Below are 24,038 nucleotides of genomic sequence, written 5' to 3' on the forward strand. Positions count from 1 at the left end.
TCCTTAAATTTCCATTAACATTGGGGAATATTATATCAGACACTGCAAACACTAACAAAATTATTCTGTGTAGGCAATCATGAGCAAGAGTCTCAAGAGATAGTGTTTGGTTGAGTCACCCATTTTTCAGGAACAAAATGCACATATTTAATCATGTTGCAAATATATCCTTGTCATTAACAGGCCATTGCCCCTGTAAACCATTCATCATAGGCTTTATACCATCTTAGAGTGGAAAGTGCTTAATATAAATGTGTTCAGATATTGATAATTTTTCTTCCCATGTTAATATGCTGGCAATTGTACAACAAATTATATTTATATGTAAACTATATATATGTGTGTGTGTATTTTATATATACTTAACACACAAATACATACAGGTGTGTGTGTTGCTTTAACTACCTTCCTGGAAAGTTTATTTATTGCACTTAGAAAACCTGCGTGTAAATATAACCAAGTAGAAGTTTGCTCCACAGTTTCTTTAACAGGCCCCTTTCCATGAATTCTGTGTGCAACTTGTTCATGAATATGGAAAGTATCTGAAGATTTTCTTTTAACTTGTCTTGATTTCCTTGAAGACTGGCACACAGCATGAGATTAAAATAACCTGGCCTTGCTGGCAACTTTGCCCACAAATACCAAGGAATAAATATTAGAATGATGGATTCTCTTTCCCTTGTCAACCATGAATGTGTTCCAGCCAAGGGCAAGGTCTAGAGAGTAATTCAAAAATAAACAAATAGAACCAAAGAGTAACTTTATTCTTTTATTCAAAATTTATTAAAATACAAGAACAAATTGTAAAAGCACACATACCACTCAGCACCAATATAATAGCACTCTTTCTACTGATAGTCTCCAAAGCATTTCTGTTTCTGCACCCAAGAAGCAGAGATACACACATGCACCTCACCACATTTACCCAGAACTCATAGCATCATGCCCCGAATATTCTCCTTGCTAGGAAGGCAAAGATGGGCAGAGGCAAACTAATGTGACTACATCCAACCACTAACTGAGTCGATGACTCTTTCGTCAGTAGTTATCATTCGCACACTGGTGGCCTCCACACATCTCAGTCTCCCTCTTCGGGGGCCCGATTGCTTGGGCTAGTGATGGAGTCTGGTGATAATGTGATGCAAAACTAAACAACACTGGCCAACATTCCCTTCCCAATATCTTCCCATTGCTTTGGTTATAAAATACTAGACACTTGTGTTTCCACGTCCTTCAATTCTAACACAGGTAAAAACCACACCCACCAAACATGTGATATGGAGAAGTTTTGAGAGAATTTTATTTATTCCCAACCCCTTCTGTGGGCTTCTTTCATTTGTGTGTTTACCTGTTCGTTTTGGGGTGGTGGGGGGAGGGGAGTTTGGAGCCAAAATAATGATTTCATTAAACATCTCCTGGGTCTTCAAAGTCTCCTCAGTAAATATTAAATAACCTCCCTGGAGCTCTGGTGCTGCTGCCCAAGACAGGCAGCAAGCCCCAACTTGCATGACCAGTCTTGTTTGGGTATCTGTACATGTTTGCTTTCTGTTGGTTCAGACTCACTGTGGAACAGAGCTGGGTCTCTTAAGTCTCATGCTTTGCTTCTGGTGTTATCCAGAATGTAAGTAAGGCATTAGGAAGTGGCTTAATATTTGACTCATCCTAAAGTCACTCAGTGACACTCAGCCCTCGTCCAGGGGTGTGAGGTTTCTTTTAGAATCTTCCCAAATTGGTAGACCAAGCAAGAAGAGCCCAGGTCTTCCCAGTCAGCAACTTCCTGACTCTCCCATGCCCTGCCTCCTTCTTTCCTCAAGGACTTCAGGACACCACCAAGAGAGTACTGGTCACCAAGCAGAGGTTGGTACTTATGCCCCATTCTGAGCTTCAATATGAAGACTGGGTTTAGCTTCTATTTTTAGGAGGAAGTAGGGAGGAGATTTGAATATGACGAAAAACACTTTAGCTCTGATTTTTGGCAATATCATTTTTTTTTAAAAAAAAAGCTCCTAGAATTAAAAGGCTCATTGTTAATCTCCACTGAGAGAGATGATACTGGGCATGTTCTGAAAAGTTTCGAATGTAGGTAAAGGTTTTCATGAATCCTTCAGAAGCGGGTGTCTCCATTTTTCCCTTTGCAATGGCCACATGATTCTAACTGAGCTTATTTTTCAAACCATCAGTCAGAGGTCAAGTGGAATAAATGTCCAGGTTTATATTTTAGGATTTACAGAATGGGAAGTCCTGTACATCAGTGCATTGCTCTTGTTAGGGACATAGCCCATAGGACACGCTGAAGCTACCCTGTATCCAGCTGGGAATTATCCCAAAGGCCTAGATATTGTCTTTCACCTGCCCCTCTAGTGTTTATGCGGCCAGGCAGTACCCACACATGACCTCACTATATTTCCTAATGTTCATTCAAGAGCCCAACTAGTTAAATACATTCGGGCAAAATGAAAGGCAGCAGTCTTTTCTCCTTGATCATAGAATAGGTATTTTCTGGTTAAAGGCAGAATTTAACTAAATCAATATGCCATTTAGAAGTTGATATTACCAATAATCAGGGGTACATTCTATAAACAAGGTGAAGACACAGGACTGGAGATCCAACATATAAATATAAAAAGTCAGATAAGTTAAATGACTGTCACTTTAGCTATACAAAGCAAGAACAAAGAGGTTCCAATCTGCTTCTAAAGAGGTCAGTTATATTTTAATGTCTGTATCAAATACGTCTACATTACTCTGTAGGCATTTCTTTCACTCATGCCCATTTAAGAGAGTCATTGTTGATTCCACTACTATTTTCAAATAAAATAAAATAAGGTAAGTTTTTAATAGTTCCAAGACAGAAGTCTTTCAAAGACTACATGTTTGAGAGAATCTAGATGCTCTGATGATATCTAAAATTGCTTGGAAACTATTTAAATAACAGGTGAGCTAATTCAGTTTAAAAAGCTAAACTGATAGCTCCATGTAAACAGAGAGGGTAAAGATGCTTAGGTACTGAGAAAGACATCTCAAAGTTATATATATAAAATTATAAATATGCATATATAAAATTTTTACCTTGTGAGAATAGAACTACAATTCTTCAAAGGAACATACTTTATAAAAGGACAAGGGGGTGGGTATTGACAATCTAGTAATTTCTCTGAGCATATCAACTAAGCATCGATTCCCCTCTATCTCAAATAATGAGTTTTTGTTAAGTTCATAAAAGATACATCACAGGAAATCATAAAATTTCATGTTGAGATAAATAGGTTACATAATTACAGGCTTATCATAATTTTGATAACACTGAGCCATTCTATATATTATAGAATTCCTGAGCTTTGTCAATTTACTTTCTTCATTGGCCCCCAGCAGTCTTTCTTCCAGTGACTCTTCTATGTTCTATGGAACATATCTTTTTCCCTGATATTCAGCCTATGCCTTTGTATGTCTACTTCCACTGCTTCATTTCTCCATTGGATTATCCTCAGGGAGAGGAATTGCACACACACTTTCTCTTTCTTTAAAAATGTATCACAACTGGGTGACCTTTCATCATCCTTTTCCCCAGACAACTAGCACTGCCTACCTTCGCCAAACTGCATCCCCCCACCAGCTTCTCCGACATCCTGTTCCATTGCTGTACATGTAGAACAAAGGGGAAGTTTACGGACAACAGTGCGGGTGTGCTGCAACCACCTGTTCTTTTATGTACCACGTAAATCTCGACACCATTTCAAAGACAAAAATCAGTGGGGCCCACTGATAAGCCTTGTTTTATAGAGCTTAACTGTTTAACTTTGACCTAATCTGTTCTCAAAGTGATTTTCCAGGAATTTGTTGGATAGCGTCACAGTTTCAAAATCTGCTTTGCTTCTTTGTGGGCGTGTTTGTTGAATTTAAAATATTGAGAGGTTTAAGTGCTGCTGAAATAAAAAAGTCAGTTAAAATGGTTCTTTACTATCTAAACAATAATGTGACTAATCAATAATATGATTACTATGTTGCTCCAAATTAAAAAAAAATAGACTTCTGGTTTTTGCACACTCAGTTCCCACATTTTTTTTCATTCCAGGCAACTAGTTTAGAAAGATATCTTCAACTTAAGATATCGTTTTCATTTTTTCTACTTTATGGTTCAATTATTGATGGAATGGTCATAAGAACCTTTGACTGTACATATAAATATAATCATATACTGTTATTTGACAGCATCCTTAAATTTATAATAAAATTTTGTGATACAAAATTTATCATATTTTGTATCATAACATGATACAAAATCTTTTGGAAGTTATGATATTTAGATATTACTATGTTACTTATAGGTAAAGCTATCGTGTCTTCATTTTAAAGAGAAATATGGTATCTATATATTAAAATAACTTTATATTAATGTACTATAGAGGCCTTAGATTATAGACCTCAGCTAATAGAAACAAAGGAAGAGCCAAGTCCAAATTCAAATGTCAATGGGAATTTCATTTTACAAAATTCCATGCTTGTGAAGACTGTCTTGTATCAGATTCTCCACAATTACTGATGGGAATTATCTAAAACTAACTTTCTCTCCCTTTCACTTTGCAACTGAAGAGACCATGGTTGTCTATACCAATCATTCATTATAGTTCACCTACTTTGAAAGGCAAACAGTGCTGCAGCTGAAAGTTTAGGGCATGCACCTCCCACAATATCTGAGAGTGAAATGGATACATATCTCGAACTGAAGAGCTCAGCATTCAGAAAACACTTCTGTAGAGACTCAGATCAAGAATGAGTAGGGCCACATCAAAATTGTAGAGATGGAAAGGGACAGATCAGCACTACTGGACCCACTGGTTTTACTTTCAGTCAGTATTATGGAGTATAATTCACTCACTAGTAATATACACACCACAAACAGGTTTCAAAAAGTAATTACTTCTCAAAAAAACCCTCAGAAATACAAATATTAGAGTGTATTTTTTCCTTTTCATCCCCCTTTCTCCCTAAATCTAGGAGTATATGATAAATACATTGATTTCCTATGTATATTCTCTATGCTGCTTTTAGTTGAACTTCTTCTTTTTCTGGTCTTGTGTATATTTCTGTGGGTAGGAAATTGGTGCCATTCTCAAGGTGAAACTCTATGAAGCCTTCTAATCCTTCTGCCTCCTTTTTTCTAGCTAGTTAACTTGATTTTCTTTTAGCGCTTTCTTCACCTGTCTCAAAAGTAACCCTCAGATTTCAGGTGATCATGCTTACCCTCCAGCTAGGAATCATTCTTAATATTTACAAATACACCTGTGAGTTCTGGGATGTCCAGACTGACATTGAGCACAACACAGCTAGAAACTAGAATATCAGAAACTAACATGTTAAATGCCAAGGTCCTAAACACATGGCCTGGCTTCAAGGCCTCCTTATAAGTAAACATTTAAGAATTTTTTTTGTTGAGCTCTATCCATGCTGAATAAAGCCTAGGCAATACCCCTTATACTGATAAGAACAGTAGTTTGCCTGACATGGTAGTTAGTCAGGTGAGTCTTTCCTTCAGGTCCCAAAGCATCAGCTGCAGCAAACAGGATTTCTTCCTCTCCATCTTGGGATATTTTCAATCAGAATTTTTTTTAAGTTTCTTTTTTTAAAAGAAAATTGATGGGACTACTCTTTAGCCAAATGCCATTTGAGTGGTGAAAGAAGTATTGAGATATTAGAGGTTTACATTCTTCTCACATGTAACTTCGTCTTTCAGCGAGGCAATGAGATTCAGTTGAAATAGTGGATTCAGTTCTTAGTTTCTTTTCCTTTACATATATATATTTCTTTTTTTGAAAAGCTCTATTACAATCATATCTTTAACCAGTTAATCTAGAATTCATCTCTTGTTGAAATTCTTTTCCAGCCAACACCGGACTTCTTGAAGGTTGTAGTAGAAGGGACCCTTTCCTCCCAGGTAAGCAATTTTCTGTCTCTGCACAATACACACACGTTCGAAGGCTACCCCATAAGCTACATTGGCATTATTGTCCATGCGGTCAGCCACAACTCGGCACTGGGGCGGCAAGGAGAAACGCTCCAGGAGCTGGTGGGCTGCGGCACATCGGTCTTCCTGGTTCCGATGCTTCTTCACCTCGAAAGACAAAGAAGAATCCCCGGGCACCGCCCAACCATCTGAAGGATGAGCCTCATCAATGTAGACCAACAGGAAGTCAGCTACAGATGAGAACTCCTCTACCAGTTTGCTGAAGGCTGGCAGCTGGTTAGTAAAAGGAGGTCAAGTGGCTGAGCCGAAGTTGACCACGAGTGGACGTTCAGGGCTGGCAAAGTCAAGAAGGTGGCACTCGGTTCCAACAATTGTCTTCTCCTGGGCACCATTTTCACTGTTGTCACCTCCTTCAGGACTGGAGAGTCGCACCACACTGGAATTGGGAGCATTTTCACCCAATTTCACCTGTTTGCAAATAAAAGGAAGAGGGAGAGAATATCACATTAAACACATAGTCACTTCAATTCACTCTGTATAAAAACAATTAGCTCTAATAAAATGTGGTAAACATATGTTGATTTGAGCAAAGATGCATCATGGCAGGTAATGTAAAGAATGGCCCTAAAGAAAATAAAAGCCTTTTTCATTTTGTGTAGTCACTAAAGGTAATTATTTTTATCATTGACGGCACTGCAGTTAACTCTCTTCATAATTAAGTTCAGGCTGGTATTCTTCACTATCCTTACTTTGCTGTCAATGCTTAGCACACATTATATAACAAATGATTAATTGACTTCATTAAAAAAGTTAAATGGTCTACTTTAAGGCAAATTATCAGAGTCATTGAACAAAGTACCTCTTTCTGAATTCCCACTCCTAAATTCTAAAGTATTCAGGGAAGACCTTTACTTTCTCCCATGATGCAAAGTCATTTAATTTCACTCAGTGGACAGTGATGCCAATGGGTTCTATTCCTGGCCAGAGCTAGAAAACATGGGGTCCACCATTTACAAAAAGAGTGCACCCCACCTAACCTCTTCATAACTTCAACTTTCCCATCTGGAAATGATGGTAATAACACTTGTCTTCCTCATACGGTTATAGAAGGATATCATGAGGGAAATAGCTTCTTGTATATGAAAACTCACTGTGTAGATATAGGTTGCTATTATCAGATGCCTCCCAAACATGTAAAATAAAATGCCACCTTTCCTGGGCAATTTTATACATATATATATATTTTTTTTTTTTTTTAATTATCCTTAGAAGTGATTTGAGCTCTTGTCAGTAGGACACTGTCCCTGGATGCTCCTATAGCTACTGCCTGCTTTGGGTTTTTATGACTAGAACCTCATCATTCCATTACACAAACAAGTGAACAACTAAAAACATAAAACTATTTCAGATGTATACTTTTAGTTTTCACGTTTTTTGTCTGTTTATTTCATGTTTTTATCTGGGAAGTCACAAAACATTTACTTTTCTATCATCCATTTTATTAAAAAGCTCCTCTGAATTATAAAATACTCAGGCATAACATGCAAAAGAAAACTCTGGAAGAAATCCAAGATGGCAGAGGAGTAAGTGGAAGCTACACTAACCTCCTCCCAGGGCCAGTCTGGAATTACAAGTGAATTGTAGAGAAATCATTCAGAATAACCAACTGAACACTAGCTGGAGAGAAGCCTCATAACCAAGGACAGACAGAAGAAATCACTCCAGCACAATGTGACTGGCAGAGGAGGCGCCAGAGGGATGGCTGCGCTACCATGGGCAGCAGCTGAAGTTTCAGAGACATATTTCAGCAGCTGGAGGGTTCCCCCTGAGAAGTGTGGGATCTAAACTCCAAGCTGGGTTACCCCAGTCTATAGCACCAGAGCCAGAAAAAAACCTAGACAACATCCTGCTGTGAAAAGCAGCAGGAGTTCTGTGTTCCAGGGAGAGATGGCTGGAGAGCCTCTTAAAGGGCCAATGCACAAAATTTTGTTTGCAGCCACTTACGCTGGGCTCTGGCAGAGGGAGGGCAGGGTGGGTGGATTAGGGATGCTTGAGGAGAGGCTGGGGCTGATGGCTTTGGGGAGAGAACTGAAGGAATAGCAACCAAGATCCTTATGCTCAGTCATTCCCCATAATGCAGGAACCATCTCTCTCAGGAAGACTACTCCCCTCTGAGTAGCATCAGCTTGAGGGGAAGCAATAGCCCTGCCCACAGGAATTACTCTGCCCCTTCCTGTGGTACTTAAGGCAGACTGCTAATCACATCTGATTAGATTATAAAGACTGAGGCTTAGCAGCCAATTAGTTTAGCATCCAAGAGAGAAAATACAAAGAAGTGGCCAAAATGGAAAGATAAAGAAACAGAACCCAAATGAAAGAACAAGAGAATTCTCCAAAAGAGCTAGATAAAATGGAGGCAAGCAATTTATCAGATAGAGAGTTTCAAGTAATGATTATAAGGATACTCAACAGCATGAAAAAAGACATAGAAACCATAAAAAGGATCAGTCAAAAATAAAGAATGCCATTTCTGAGATAAATAATACACTGGAAGGAATAAACAGAAGGCTAGATGAAGCAGAGGATCAAATCAGTGTTTTGAAAGACAAGGTAGAAAAAAAAAAAAAGCACCCAGGCAGAGCACCAATAAGAAAAAAGAATTTTAAAAAATGAAGAGAGCTTAAGAAACATTTTGGACAATGTGAAATAGAATAACATCCACATCATGGGAATATCAGAAGAAGAAGAGAGTGAGCAAGGGATTGAAAACCTATTTGAAGAAATAATGACCAAAAACTTCCCTAATCTGGTGAAGGAAAAAGTTACGCAAGTCCAGAAAGCTCAGAGAATGCAAAACAAGTTGGACCCAAAGAGGCCTACACTAAGACACATCATAATTAAAGTGACAAGGTTTAAAGATAAGGAGAGAATCCTTAAAGCTGCAAGAGAAAGCAGGTAGTTACCTATAAGGGAGCACCAATTACACTGACATATGATTACTCAACAGAAACATTTCAGGCCAGAAGGGAGTGGCAAGAAATATTCAAGGTGATGTAAAGCAAGGACCTACAACCAAGGCTGCTTTACCCAGCAAGGCTATCATTTAAAAATGAAGGAGAAATAAGGAGCTACCCAGACAAGAAAAAGCTAAAGGCGTTTAACACCAAACCAGTACTGCAACAAACATTAAAGGGCTTGCTTTAAGAAGAAGAAGAAAAAAAAAAGAGGAAAACAGTTTAACAATAAAATGACATTACATATGTATCTATCGATAACCACCTTAAATGTAAATGACTTAAATGCTCCATCCAAAAGACAGAGGGTAGCTGAATGGATAAGAAAACAAGGCCCATATATATGCTGCCTCCAAGAGACCATTTCAGATTTAAAGATACACCCAGTCTAAAAGTAAAGGGTAGGAAAATGATACCTCATGAAAATGAAAGAAAAACAAAAGCTGGGGTAGCAATACTTATATCCAACAAAACAGACCTTAAAACCAAGGCTATATAGTAAGAGACAAAGAAGGATACTACATAATGATAAAGGGAACTATCCAACAAGAGGATATGACCCCAGTAAACATTTAAGCATCCAACATAGGAGCACCTAAATATGTAAAGCAAATTTTAATGGACATAAAAGGAGACATCGACAGAAATACTGTCATAGTTGGGGATTTTAACACCCCAGGAGACAGTGGCCTTAAACAATACACTGTATCAAATGGATTTAATTGATATCTTCAGAACATTTCACCCCAAAGCTGAAGAATATACATACTGTTCAAGTGCACATGGAATGTTTTCTAGGATAAACCACATGTTGGGAAACAAAACAAGTCTCAACAAATTTAAGGTTGAAATCCTATCAAGTATCATCTCAGACCACAATGTTATGACACTAGAAATCAATCAGAAGAAGAACACTAAAAAGCACACAAAGACATGGAAGCTAAATCACATGTTATTAAACAATGACTGGGTCAACAACAAGATCAATGAAGAAATCAAAAGATACCTTGAAACAAATGAACATGAGGATACAACAATCCAAAATCTGTGGGATACTGGGATAGCAATCCTAAGAGGGAAATTCATAGCATTACAGGCTTATTTTAAGAAAAAAAAAGAAAGAAAGAAAGAAAAGTCTTAAATAAATAATCTAACTTCACACTTAAAGGAACTTGAAAAAGAACAACAAACAAAGCCCAAAGTGAGTAGAAGGAAGGAAATAACAGAAATCAGAGCAGAAATAGAAAGAATAAATGAAATAGAGTCTAAAAAAGGATACAAAAATCAATGAGCTAGTTCTTTGAAATGATAAACAAGATTGACAAACCTTTATCTATACTCAAGAAAAAAAGAGAAAGGACAGATATAAATAAAATCAGAAATGAAAGAGAAGAAATAACAATTGCCACCAAAGGAAATACAAAGGATTGTAAAAAAATATTATGAACAACTATACGGCAACCAACTGGACAACCTGGATGACATGGATAAATTCCTAGAAATATACAATCTTCCAAAACTAAATCAGGAAGAATAAGAGAATCTGAATAGACAGATTATACCTAGTGAAATTGAAGCAGTAATCAAAAAACTTCCAACAAACAAATGCCCTGTACCAGATGGCTTCACAGGTGAATATTGCAAAACATTCTGAGAAGAACTAACACCGCTCCTTCTCAAACTATTTCATAAAATTCAGGAGGAGGGAAGACTCCCAAATTCATTTTACAAGGTCAGCATTATCCTAATTCCAAAACCCAATAAAGACACTACAAAGAAAGAAATTTATAGGCCAATATCCTTGATGAGATAGATGCTAAAATCCTCAATAAAATTTTAGAAAGCTGAATACAGCAATGCCTCAAAAAGATCATGCACTTTGATCAAGTGGGATTTATTCCAGAAATGCAAGGTTGGTACAACATTTGCAAATCAACAAAGGATAAAAACCACATGATCATATCAAGAGATGCAGGAAAACCTTTTGATAAAATCCAGCACTCATTTATGATCAAAACTCTCAGCAAAGTGGGAGTAGAGGGAACATACCTAAACATAATAAAGGCCATATTTGACAAACCCAATGCCAGCCTCATACTTAACAGGCATTACCCTTAAGATCAGGAACAAGACAGGGATGTCTGCTTTCACTTCTCTTATTCAACATAGTACTGGAAGTCCTAGCAATCAGGCAAAAAGAATAAATAAAAGGTATCCAAGTTGGGAATGAAGAAGTAAAACTGTTTTTATTTGCAGATGACATGACACTGTCCATAGAGAACCCCAAACATTCCACCAAGAAATGACTAGAACTGAGAAATGCACTCAGCAGAGTAACAAGATACAAAATAAATATTCAGAAATCACCTGAATTTTTATATGTCAATAATGAACTAACAGAAAGGGAAATTAAGAAAACAATCTCATTCACAATTGCTTCAAGAATAATATACCTAGGAATAAACCTAACCAAGAATGTAAAAGACCTGTACTCAGAAAAGCATGACGCTGAAGAAAGAAATTGAGGAAGACACAAATAAGTGGAAACATATACCGTGTTCATGGATAGAAAGAATTAACATCATTAAAATGTCCATGCTACCCAAACCAATCTATAGATTTAATGCAATTCCTATCAAGATTCCAATGACATTATTCACAGAACTACAGGAACAAATTCAAAGTGGATCAAACACTTAAATCTTAGACCCCAAACCATAAAAATCCTAGAAAAAAAACATAGGCAGCAAAACTTGGACATTACTCACAGAAATTTTTTTATCAGATATGTCTCCCCAGGCAAGGGAAACAGAAGAAAAAAGAAAAAAAAAAAAAACAAATGGAACTACATCAAACTAAAAAGGTTTTGCACAGCAAAGGAAATCATCAACAAAATAAAAAGACAACCCACAGAATAGGGGAACATATTCACTAATACATCTGATAAGACATTAATGTCCAAAATATATAAAGAACTTACAAAACTCAAAACCAAAAAACAAACAACCCAATTAAAAAATGGGTAAAGGACCTTAATAGACACTTCTCCAAAGAGGACACACAGGTGGCCAATAGACATGTGGAAAGATGCTCAATATCACTAATCATCAGAGAAGTGCAAATTAAAACCACGATGAAATGTCATCTCACACCTGACAGAATGGCTATCATCAATAAATCAACAAACAACAAATTTTGGTGAGGATGTAGAGAAAAGGGAACCCTATCTCATTGCTGATGTGAATATAGACTGGTACAGCCACTGTGGAAAGCAGTATGGAGACACCTCAAAAAATTAAAAATGGGTATGCTTTATGCTGGGTATTCCCAGCAATCCCACTTCTGGGAATATATCCAAAGGAACCCAAAACACTAATTCTAAAGAACATAAGCAGCCCTCTGTTCATTGTAACATTATTTACAACCTTCAAATATGGAATCAGCTGAAGTGTCCATCCATAAACAAGTGGATAAAACAACTATGGGATACTGCACAATGGAACTCTACTCAGCCATTAAAAGAAGAAAATTTTACCCTTTGCAACAGTATGAATGGACATGGAGAACATTATGCTAAGTGAAATAAGCCAGTCAGAGAAAGACAAATACCATATGATTTCACTCATATGTGGAATCTAATGAGCAAACTGAACTAACAAGCAAAACAGAGACAGACTCATAGATGAAGAACAGATGACAGCTAGTGTGGGGGAGGTTAGGGGGTGGAAGGATTAAGCAAAAAGGAAAAAGGAGTCATGGATATAGACAACAGTGTGGTAATTGCTGGGGGGAGGGGAGTGTAAGGGGACTAAATGGTAATGGAAAAAAATATAATAAAGATTAAATCAAAACAGAAAAGAAAATTGTTCCATGAGTCCCCTTTTCACATGGTTTAAATAGTTGAACACAGACTGAAGTTTGCTTGCCTTTGGATCTGTAAATTGGTAATAAAAAACAGGCAACATAAAAGAGCCAATTACTTCAGTGTGAATGAACACAACTGGATCTTCCCCTAGAGTGGTTTAATCAAAGCCAATAACATCAGGGACAACTTATGGAAGTACAATTGATTTTTATGCAATGTCCTTAATATTACAAAACACTTCCAACTGGATCAGCTTATTTTCCTCATATAAATACAACCACATATAACGCTGCTGTTAATTGAAGTCACTTAGAAGTGAATTGCTAAAGACTGAACAATCTAAACTGATATAAAACACTCAAGGGCTTTCACAGAAGCTTCTATCTAATGTTAAGGCATAAACTCATTTTAACTGTAGAGAAAAAAAATAAAGAAGTCCTGTCTCTCCCTTCTGAAAAATCTTAGCAGGGAAAGTTTAAAACAAGTACTATTGTTTTTTTAAAAAGAAATCTTAGAATAACATTTCTTAGAAAAGCAAGCTCTTGGTGTAATTTAAATAGGTACACTTGTTTTCTGTCACTATCAGGGAGGAGGTTATTTTATTTGTATTAATTTTCTTGGTTAATCTATAAGGGACACTAGATAAAGAAACATAATCCCTTTAGATGGATTCTTTCCTTTTCTTTTTTTCATTTTTATTGAATTTTGGGGGGGTGACATTGGTTAATAAAATTATATTGGATTCAGGTATACAATACTATAACTTATCTCTATATTGTATTGTGTGTTCACCACCCCAAGTCGTCTCGTCCTATCACTATTAATCTTCCCTATATGCTCTTCTACTTTCCCCCTCCCCCCACTCCATTCCCTCTGGTAATCACCATGCTGTTGTCTGTGTCCAGGAGGTTTTTGTTTCTTTATTTGTTTTTGCTTAATCCCTTCACCATTTCCACTCAGCCCTGCCATGCTCCCTCCTCTATGACAGCTATCAGTCTGTTCCCTGTGAGTCTGTCCCCATTTTCCTTGTTAGTTTATTTTACTCATTAGATTCCACATAGGAATGAAATTGTATGGTGCCTGTCTTTCTCTGACAGCCTTGTTATTTTATACAAGCCATGCTTGTCTCTGTTAAAATATACTTAACATTTAAAGATATACATTTTAAATATATTATAACTTACAATACATGGGTTCTTTTTGTACTTCTTTGTAGATTTATGTGATGGGTAACATTACCATCACCTTACCATTAGATCTTTTCCACTTAAAATCCCAGTCACAATTCCAGTATGGCTGTTTTTAACCATATTTTTGTGTTGTGTTCCTTAACATACTATGCAATAAAGATCTGAATGCATTCAGATCAGTCTGAATCTATAGCTGTTCTATTTCATGTTGAGTAAGTAATCCATACACAGGAAAAAATTATCTCTGGACTATAGACCTGTAGGTTCTTGGTAGGTGAAAACATCCATCTGCCCTTTGGAGTAATCTTCAAGACCAACCAACAGTTGTGTGGTCTTGTTAAGGAACTCTGACACCCTTGGCTGTCACCCAAGCAGAACTGTTGATCCTTGCATTATTCCTGATTATTCAACTGAGTAATCTAATCTGATGCTTCAGTCACAGGTGACTCTCTTATTACCTGTAGTTAATTTTCTTGGAAAGTTAAAGTGCTTTCCCTTTCTTCTTATTGACAAAGTAAAATTTAGCCACATAATTCTTTCCAAAATATAGACATACTGGTTTACCTTACATACAAGTACAACACCTTCACTCTAACATTAAGAATTAAGAAAGTTAGCCCTGGCTGATGTAGCTCAGTGGGTTGAGTGGGGCCTGGGAATCAAAGGGCAGCCAGTTCAATTCCCAGTCAGGGCACATACCTGAGTCGTGGGCCAGGTTATCAGTTTGGGGCGTGTGAGAGGCAACCACACACTGATGTTTCTCTCCCTCTCTTTCTCCTTCCCTTCCCCTCTCTCTAAAATTAAATAAATAAAATCTTAAAAGAAAGAATTAATAAAGTTACCAAATACATAATATTCTTTGTGTGTGGGAAATTGGCATTTTGTTAAGCTGGGAGACATATATTGAATTATTTATTGAATGAATGATAGTTGTTACAATCCTAGGTAAGAATCAGTGAAAAATTTTACACTTAATAATAACCTTGACCTGCAATGAACATAGCCATATTTGGGCAATTAATGAACTCTCTGAGACAGATAATTTAGACATGTAATTCCTAGAGCCCTACTGTAGAGTATTGCTATAATCAACAACACCTAATGCTGTTGATCTGTTCTTGATTTTGTCGAGCATTCTCTTTATTTAGTTGGGCATCTATGGGACCCTACTACAGATTAGAATGTCATAAACAGATACCCTGTTCATGAGAATGACCAACTAAGAGAAATGCATGCTATTAATTATACTATGCGGGGGGGGGGGGGGGGTGGGGAACATGCGTGCTTTGTGAGTTCCAGTGTGAGCAGACCAGGAATCTCCTTTTATAAGCATCATGTACCAATCATAAAATTAGTCCATCTTTCTAAAAACCTGCTAGTAGAGCATAATATAGCAATAATAAAGAAAAAAGTTTACAAATTAAAAAAATAAAGTTTGCTTTAAACTACAAAGAAAATCTTTTAAAAGGACATTTGTGCTCATTTCTCATTTTCCTATTTGGTCACCATGAAAATTAAATTCCTATTATAACTTGAGTTGCAAATGAAGAATTTCTTGGTTTGCTGGGTTATGTACCCTGCTGAGATGGAATGGGAGAACCACCATTGTCTTCAACGATGGAAGATTCTTTGCTTTCCCCAGGAGCTAACCATTCCTTGACAAAGAGCCAAAATGATGAAGCAAATAAAGTTGGTCCCATAATAATAACATTTAGGCTGCAGGAAAGAAGCTCAACAAAAACAAGTTATCCCCTGATACTCCCGAACTTTGTTTTAATTTCCCACAGTGGCACAGAAAGTCTCCTGGCCACAAGTTACGTATCATCTTAATTTCTCCTTCTTAGAGGGTTTGTGTTTGGTTTTTGTCCTTAATGAGACATATTTGCCAAAGAGGCATTCAAAAGGCATTTTTTACTCTTGCGGAAGAGTAATTAGGTCGGTACCTCTTTCCCTGCCAGCATGAGCCGCTCTAAAGAGAACGCTGCCCAATATTTAATGCCCAAACACAAGGAGCATCATTTCCACTAATTGGTCTTGAAGTTCCGATGTTCCCAAAGGGTCCCTTTATTTTGCAGCGACCAGAAAGGACATACGTAAAATGCAATATCGTCATCACTGACTTTTGTCTTTCTCATCTAAACTATTACAATTGTCCTTTCTTATGTTTTTGTAATCAACACCAACAGAACACCAACAGGAGAGGTAAATAAAGGGTTTGCATTTTTACAACAGGGAGTATCTCTGGGCCAAGCTCAAATGTTGTGAGAGCCATATTTATAAATATGAACATGAGGGTAAATACATGGCATATTTATACATTTGATTCCTTTGATAATCAGATTCCTTTTACTGACAGTATTCAGTGCATTGGGAAAAGGGTAATGCTACGTTAGCATGTGGACTGTGAAATGCAGGGCAAGAGGAACAAAGAAAGGACCATTCATCAAGTAGAAGCTGGAAATAGAGCATATACTACTAACCTTTTCTTCCCCCCCCCCCCCACCTTTTCTATAGCCTGAGAAAGGCTTCTGGACCAAGTATCACCTAATCTCATGGTACAAAATATAGCAAATGATAAAAATCAGAGGTAGATATATGGCAGAATAGTTTTTACACATCCTTCTTGCTATTCAAAGCCCTGGAATGGCTTTATTCGCTATCAGGAAATTTCAAATTCTTTGACATAATGACCAGGCTACCTCAATGTCCTTACAAATGTAGCCAAACAATTTTTAAGCAGTGGTTTAACTATTAACATTCAAATTGGCCAAATAAATCAGAGTTGAAGAATGAGCTACCTACTCTTTCCTCTGAATTCGATTCCCTTCTAGCCATTCTCCTTTTGATTCCTACCTTGAAAACATAGCTCTGAGCTCTCTCATTTCCCACTGTTTTATCCATGTGATAGACAAGCTCTGGCTGTGGCCCTCTTGGCGTTCTTTTGAGAATGTTTCTCTTTTTAAAAAGCCATTTTCCATTGTACAAACTAGTGTCAAAAGACTTGAGGTGAACGAAGAGGAGGAGGAGAATGTTAAAGAGACCCTTTCAAAACCAAAATTATATGTTCAAATGAGTATGTTTTCTATGCTGCTGCCATTTGAACCGTGAGGAAGCTAAACTGCTGTCAGTGTCCATAATGTGTGTTTACTCTTACACTTCACTTAGGTGGGAGGTAGGCTCCCAGATAGGGCAGTTTGCTCATTGGCTGTATTTTTAGTCTTTGAGCACCAGCAGAAGGATGCAGTGCTTGATGCAATGACACTAACTAGGGACACTTAAATAACAAAAACCTATTACCTCAATCTCTCGCAAGTTTCTGTAGACTTACTTTTTAATCAAAATAGTGCTTGGAACTCTCTCTAACCAAACCCAAATTATCTTTAAAAGCTTTCCTACAAAGTTAATTTTAAATCCCATTCAATATGTTAATGAAGAAGGGTTTTTTGTTGTTGTTGTTGGTTTCCTCTGTTCTGTTTTAATTTCTGTGTTGCTTCTTATAGCAACCCATCCCAGGGATAACACTTTACCGCACTTTCTCTTCAAATCTTCCCAAGTGTTTGACATTCGACAACAAGGAGAAGTAGAAATGACATGCCTAATCATATCACATATACGTACACTCATGCTGGAAACCTCTGCTTCTGGGATGGCAGCCTCACAGTAATGCAAGTCAGGATTGTGAAATACCGTGATGCCACCTCAAAGAGAACCTCCCCCAGTGTGTCTCTAGACATGGCTACGCCCAGAGACTGTGTGGCACAGACGACAACAACAATCAGGAAAGGGATTCAACCTGTTTCATAGATTCTGAGTGACCCTCACAGGCCACCACGGCCACCACAGCCACCACCACCCTTGTCATACTTGGAGATAGAAGGAGAGCTAAATTCAATGCAAGTTGTGTTTGCCATGTTTCCATTCGTGATGCACCCCGTCCAGTCTTGTCTCTGGACATGTGGGTTCTTGGGTTGCTTCTTCTTATGGTGGAAGCTATTACATAAATCATTACAAACTTAATAACACCAGGCATGAACTTGGTCACTAATCAAATCACTAGACAGAAACAATACAGGGGAGGAATATACAAACCATATAAGAAAAAGAAAACAAATCACTCATTCTCCTTAGTTTCCTGGAGTAGGAACAACAAAATATTGCAACACAATGGAACATTATACATTAGTGAAAAAAAAATAAATAATAAATTCTATTAAAGAGACAGTGTTTGTTTTCCCTTTTAACTTCAATGAGCTGCTTAATAGGAGAAATAACATCACTTAATATATGTGGGTAACCCCTACATTTTATGTGAGAGATATTTATATAAGTATGCATGCGTATAAGTAAAATTCTCCCTAGCAGTGACTTTTCTTTTATAGGCAAAAGTCAATTCTCTTTCATAAAAGTAAGAGTTTAATATTCTGAGACCAAGCCAGTGATATTGCCATGTCATCTCCTAAGACCTACAAATACAACAAAAACATAAAAATGTCACATTCAGTGTATACACTTGTGGAAATGAAATGATCACCTCAATCTTCCTACCACACATCTCTCACTGGCCTCACGTAACTGATATAAATGAGTTTTACTGTGAGAACTTTGAGCATCATTTTATATTATTGTAAAAGAATTTTCACTTACAGACAAGAGCTCTAACTATTCTCTAGTGGTTAGAAAAAAATGCAAAACTTCTGTAGGTTCCTCTCAATACAAAACACATGGATTATAGTAAAACTTCCCTAATTCACAGCGGATATTTTTCTTCTGAACAGTTGTTTGATTTTTAATGGAACAAACCTACTTTGGATTCTTTGTGACTAGAAGTGACTTACTTTCCTTTTCTGGTGCATAGATTTAGTTTTCTAGTGTTTAGTTATGGAGACCTCATTCCCTTCTCCCTCTTTTATTCTGAGTTTCATCTGTTTCTGCAGTGCTGCCTGACTGTGGGGTACCATATCACTGGTTTTTATATTCCTCTAAAACTGCTTTGCCTGGCATCTTGGACAAGGTCCCCCAATACTGACAGAGAAAACCAAGATTGTCTGCTTTGACAGCAACTTTTGCCAAAGGAGTCTATTCTTCTTCCCCAGGGACCTTCAGGAGTTATAGGGGCATAGGGACAAATTGACTAAGGACCAATGACACAATGTTATACTTCGCTCCTTAAGATCTGAGTTGAGCATGCCCCCAGCAGCGAAAAGGCAAAAATGCCAGCATTCTTCGCTTAGAAACCAAGACCCCAGCTCCTGGCTTTGAGAGAGCAGCCCCTGGGATACAATTTCTGCAGGTGAGTGAGGCCCCTGCTCCATGCGTAAGGCGGGTGCTACAGCAACTTTGAAATTTAACGAACCGTAGACCTATCTGCTCTCTCTAAGACAACTTATTTTACTTTTGAGAAGCAGAGCAAACATGGTTTCCCTTACAAAGTCTGGATTTCTGACAGCCAGTGCTCAGATCTTCTTTTTGCAAACTGATATCTAGTAACTCAGGACGCAGGGCCTGATGACCCTGTCCAAAGGGTTCCTTCCAGTTGGAATCGGTGAAGAGGATGGCACCACACACAGGCTTGCTTGTGTTAGTTAACTCTTGCCTCTACCAGAAATGAAGCAGATATTATGCCAAATCACACCTACAGTGTCACCATTTTGTGAAGTCTTGACATCTCCCTAAGAGTTTGGATAGCATTTTCTTTTCTTCCCCTTGCTTTTCAATGTCCACTCATTCAACTGTCTTTCCTGACACAGCTCACTTAGCATCTCGTCAAGCAAAAAAAGTCAACATCCCAGTTGATAACAAGAGCAGATGAAATTAAGCAGTCTCCCCTCCCCCAACATTTTCAGACTTTTCCAGAAGTCACCCTGCCAACACAAACATCCTCTACCTCGAAGTCACAGCAAGCCTTTAAATGCCCCTTATTAGAAAGACTCCTTATTAGGTCACACAGAGTCAGTATGGCTTACTACCTGTTCCCCCCAAATGGAACTTGTGTGACAGGTGTCAGAAGTCAAGGCAGGAGCTCACTTGAACAACTGGGGCCCCCAAAGGGGGCTCCACTGTCTCACCCTAGTGCTCCCAGGGGCCTCCAGTCCCCCACACTGCAGCCCCTGCCCAGGCTGACCTGAGAGGCCCCTCTGGGTGAGCTCACCTGTTTGTAGGCATCGAGGAGGAAGCTCTTCCAGATGCAGCGCATTCCCTCTGAGGTCAGCATGCGCCTCCACTCCCCGCGAGTGGACTTGGAGCGGCTCAAGAGCAGCACCACGTGCTTGAGGAGAATGACCGAGTCATAGAGCGCCAGGAAGAGGCAGTTGGAGAAAAAAACTGGCAGAATCTGCAGTGTGATCAGCAAGTCTACGCTGAGGATGCCCATCTTCTCTGCCTCCTGAGTCAGTTCCCGTGTGCACCGTGGTTCCCCTTCACCCTCTTATTTAAAAGGGGGTGGTCATAGAGGGGGTGGGGGAGGTAAAGGGGAAGGTTGGGGGTGGGGGAGAAGGAAAAAAAAACCAAATTAAAAGGAAGCCCAGGCTCTCTCCTCTTTCAAAGAAGCAGAAATGGCAAGACCAAGTCCAGTCTGTCCAGCCCAGCAGTTGGAGTGTGCCCATCAATTCATTCAATTCGGAGCTGCTGCTTTTTTTTTTTTTTTTTCAGGATTTAAGATGTTAAAAAAAAAGAAAAAAAAAAAAAAAACCTGGCGTACTCGTCCCTAATCCAGTAACCCCTCTCAGAGTCGGTTAAAGACAGGCAGTTCCACTTTCATTTCCAAGCACCTATGAGACTGTGGCAGAGACTGCAAAATTTTCTTTAGCTTTTCATTGTCTCTATGTTCAGATACGTAGCCTGTTTCTTTCTTGAATTGCCAGTTTTTAAAATGTGCTTAAGGGTAGTTTTTTTTTTTTTCCTTCTCCTTTACTCCGTTTTACACACACTTTCTGTTCTCCTCCTCTCCAGCCTGTCTCACTCCCTTCCCCTGGAGCGACTGACTCCTGTCCTCTCCTCACTCCCTCTGGCTTTGCTTCGGTGCTATCTGTGGTGCAAAGTGCTCTCTGCAGCCCAGTGAGTCTCCCTGAAGCCTTTTATACATCCCCTGGCTAATTGCTGCAATAGAGAAATGAAAGCCTAATCTTGGTAAAGATCTTGACGTCATTGAGAAAGAGGGCTTTACTTTGGCCAGGACTGCAGTGAATAGAAAAGCAAAACTCGACAACTTTTTTTTTTTTTTAGGAGTGTGTGGGGGGGGAGGCGGGGAGGGACAGTGGAATTTTGCTTTGTGATTTAAAGAGAGAGAGAGAGGGGAAAAAAATTAATACCTCTGACGGTTTTCAGAAAATGCTTTCAAACTTTGGGAAAAGTAATTTACTACTCTAAGATGTAGACTTGATAAGTTAACACTCTCTCTTCTGATTGTTATTATTGTTATTATTCTTCATTTATGAGAGGGGTTAGAAACCAGGGATCCTGGGAGACAGGTAAAGGAAGCATAGATCATCTTTGCTCTGTTTCTTGGAAGATGTGAATGTTTAAATTTGATTTTTATACCTATATATTATGATTGTCTCTCGTCAAGTTTCTGACTTAGGTTCCTTAAATATTTTTGAATCGAGATTTTGTTTCACAATTATTTAAAGTGAGTTGTGAGGTGGAAAACTTTTCACCTCTTTGAGTACCATTGCCACATTTCTCTAAAGCTTCTTGCTGAAAATTACTATAAGCATTCTTTTCAGTTTGACCTAAGTTTCCAATGAGGAAAGAAAGAAAGGAAGGAAAAAAGAAAATCTTCCAGACATGAAAGCAAGCTAGGTGTCCAGACCCCCCATTAAGTTCCACTTTGCCTATATGCAGATTAAATTAAACCTTTCTATCAAATGGCATTAAGATGCCATAAGGCAGAGAAATAAATCCTTTATAAGAGAGCTCTTTGCATTCTGCACTTCTGCTTCTGTGAGCACAACTCCTAAGAGACCTGACACATTAGGGAATCTTCCTTTTTGCTTGGAAAAAAATGATTAAATTTGTAGGCAGTGAGGAGCAGATTTTGAATAGGCAAGGGAACCACACTGACCACTGTTCTGTGGCCCACCTCTCCCACCAGTCTCCAGGACCAACAGGTATTTACAGCAGACAATGCTTTGGCAGAATGCCATGGCCCCCATCTCTGTCTAGTTTTCCTTCCTCACTTACCTAACAGATAACCTCTAGGAATTATGTTCTCTTGGAAGAAGGAGTGACAAGTATAGACACTGGAGTGGGGATAGAGAATTTTAATTGAAAATTAATTAGCTGACTTGGCTATGTACGCAGAGCTGTCATTAAGCATGCACTGAACAGTGGGTGCTAAACTTTGGTCAAGACATTTCTGTGTTTCGTCCCTGTGGCTAAAACCTGCAAGATCACAGAAAATAATTTAAAAGACTAGAACAGGGTCATTAACTGGTGGGCCCATGGGGCAAATTCTGCATGCAGATGCATTTTATTTGGATGACATGGTGCTTTTTGCTTTTTAAAAAATAATTGAATGAGAATGCCTTTGGGTTCCACAAGAACAGGTATTCTTGTCTGCTTTGTCCATTGCTCTCCCAGCAGTTAAAATCATGCCTGGCACATAGCAAGTTCAAGGAGGATGGAATGAATGGACAATTGGGCGGGGTATGCATTGCTCCACACTAGGGGGCACCATTCGCATACAATACAATATGACTGGGGTGCCCCAGAATTGTATATACCCTCGTGTACTTGGGTGTGGCCCTCCCCAGTGACACAACCCTCACCATCCCCCATGGTTTGAAAAGCTTGATTCTTTTATTGTTATCACTTTTGTCCATGATGAGTTTTGGATTTGTAGCCCATGGAGTAAATGTTTAGAGAACACTTCCTGAGCTTAGAAAAATGAATATAAACCACATACAAAAATACTGTTCCTATGACAAGCATACAATGTTAGCCAAAGAATATTGTTCATATACATAATATACATATACTCAATTCCCCCTCTAATCTTCTGATGTCCTTATGTAAGAAAACGTAGGATGAAGAGAGGGAGGTGACAACATGGTATTTTAACCAGTGTGGATGGGAAAGCTACAGTGCTAGACAAAGTCCTGGCCAACAATGACAAAAGAAGGTGTGGACTCAGGAAATGATACTTCCACTTACTGCCCAAACCTTAAAATCTCACCCCTTCTCACACACTCATTTTGCCCTGTTTGCATTAAACCAGTGCTCCCTTGAGGTAGAGAGTTCGGCATCTATAAACCAATTCTTCCTCACTTGTTATTTTCAAGGACAGAGGTAGTTTTGGAAATTGTAAGCTAAGAAAAGGGATTGGTAGAAAATCAGAAAAATGCTTTCTTTTTAAATACAAAGTTCAAGGCACATCCAGACTGCAAACCGTTATAAATCAGAATGGCATATTTTTTTTCTTTTTTACTTCTTTTTTACATTGTTTTGAAGATTTTTTTAATAGAAGAACAAATAGTCACATAGCCAACCTGATTGTGTCATTTCTGATTTTTTCTATCATTTTTTCTAAATTAATAAATAAGTGAATCACAAAACTGTTTCATTCTTTTACCTGTTAAACAATCTGTGGATTTTAGAAATTACATATCTCCAAAGCTATTTCTCTTTTTACATTTAGTTCACGGTTGCTTGTTTTAATTACTAATACTATTTAGCACTTTGATCTCCAAGTAACTTTATACTTATTAAACAAAAAAATAACCCATAAGGTGACAAAGAATGATTTGTCCCATTATATAAATGAGAGAAAATGGATCATTAGTACTGTAGAGTTAGAGCTGGTGTTAGGATATTTTTTCCAACACTAAACCTCACTTTTTCCCTACATGACTGTTTTGTGGGTCCTGGTCATTACTCTGAGACTCAAAACCCTTTGCCAAAGTGGTTGTGCTAAGTAATTTTACCTTCTAAATTGCAAAGGATATCTGGGGTTTCACATCTGTTTAATATTGCCCCAATTCAAGCTCCTCATTTAGATTTCATATGATCAT

At 38.1% G+C, this 24,038-nt stretch overlaps 1 protein-coding gene across 1 annotated transcript; it reads right to left on the reverse strand.

Annotated features, from left to right (window-relative positions):
- Positions 1-756: 756 nt before the first annotated feature.
- DIO2 (iodothyronine deiodinase 2) lies at positions 757-21,122 on the reverse strand. Its single transcript, XM_028505379.2, has 2 exons — positions 20,180-21,122; positions 757-6,430 (listed from the first exon to the last, which is right to left on the reverse strand). The coding sequence occupies exons 1-2, from the start codon at positions 20,399-20,401 to the stop codon at positions 5,855-5,857; spliced, it is 798 nt and encodes a 265-aa protein (XP_028361180.1). The 5' UTR covers positions 20,402-21,122; the 3' UTR covers positions 757-5,854.
- Positions 21,123-24,038: the final 2,916 nt, after the last annotated feature.

This window comes from Phyllostomus discolor, chromosome 1 (assembly GCF_004126475.2).
Source record: "Phyllostomus discolor isolate MPI-MPIP mPhyDis1 chromosome 1, mPhyDis1.pri.v3, whole genome shotgun sequence".
Classification (NCBI taxonomy): domain Eukaryota; kingdom Metazoa; phylum Chordata; class Mammalia; order Chiroptera; family Phyllostomidae; genus Phyllostomus; species Phyllostomus discolor.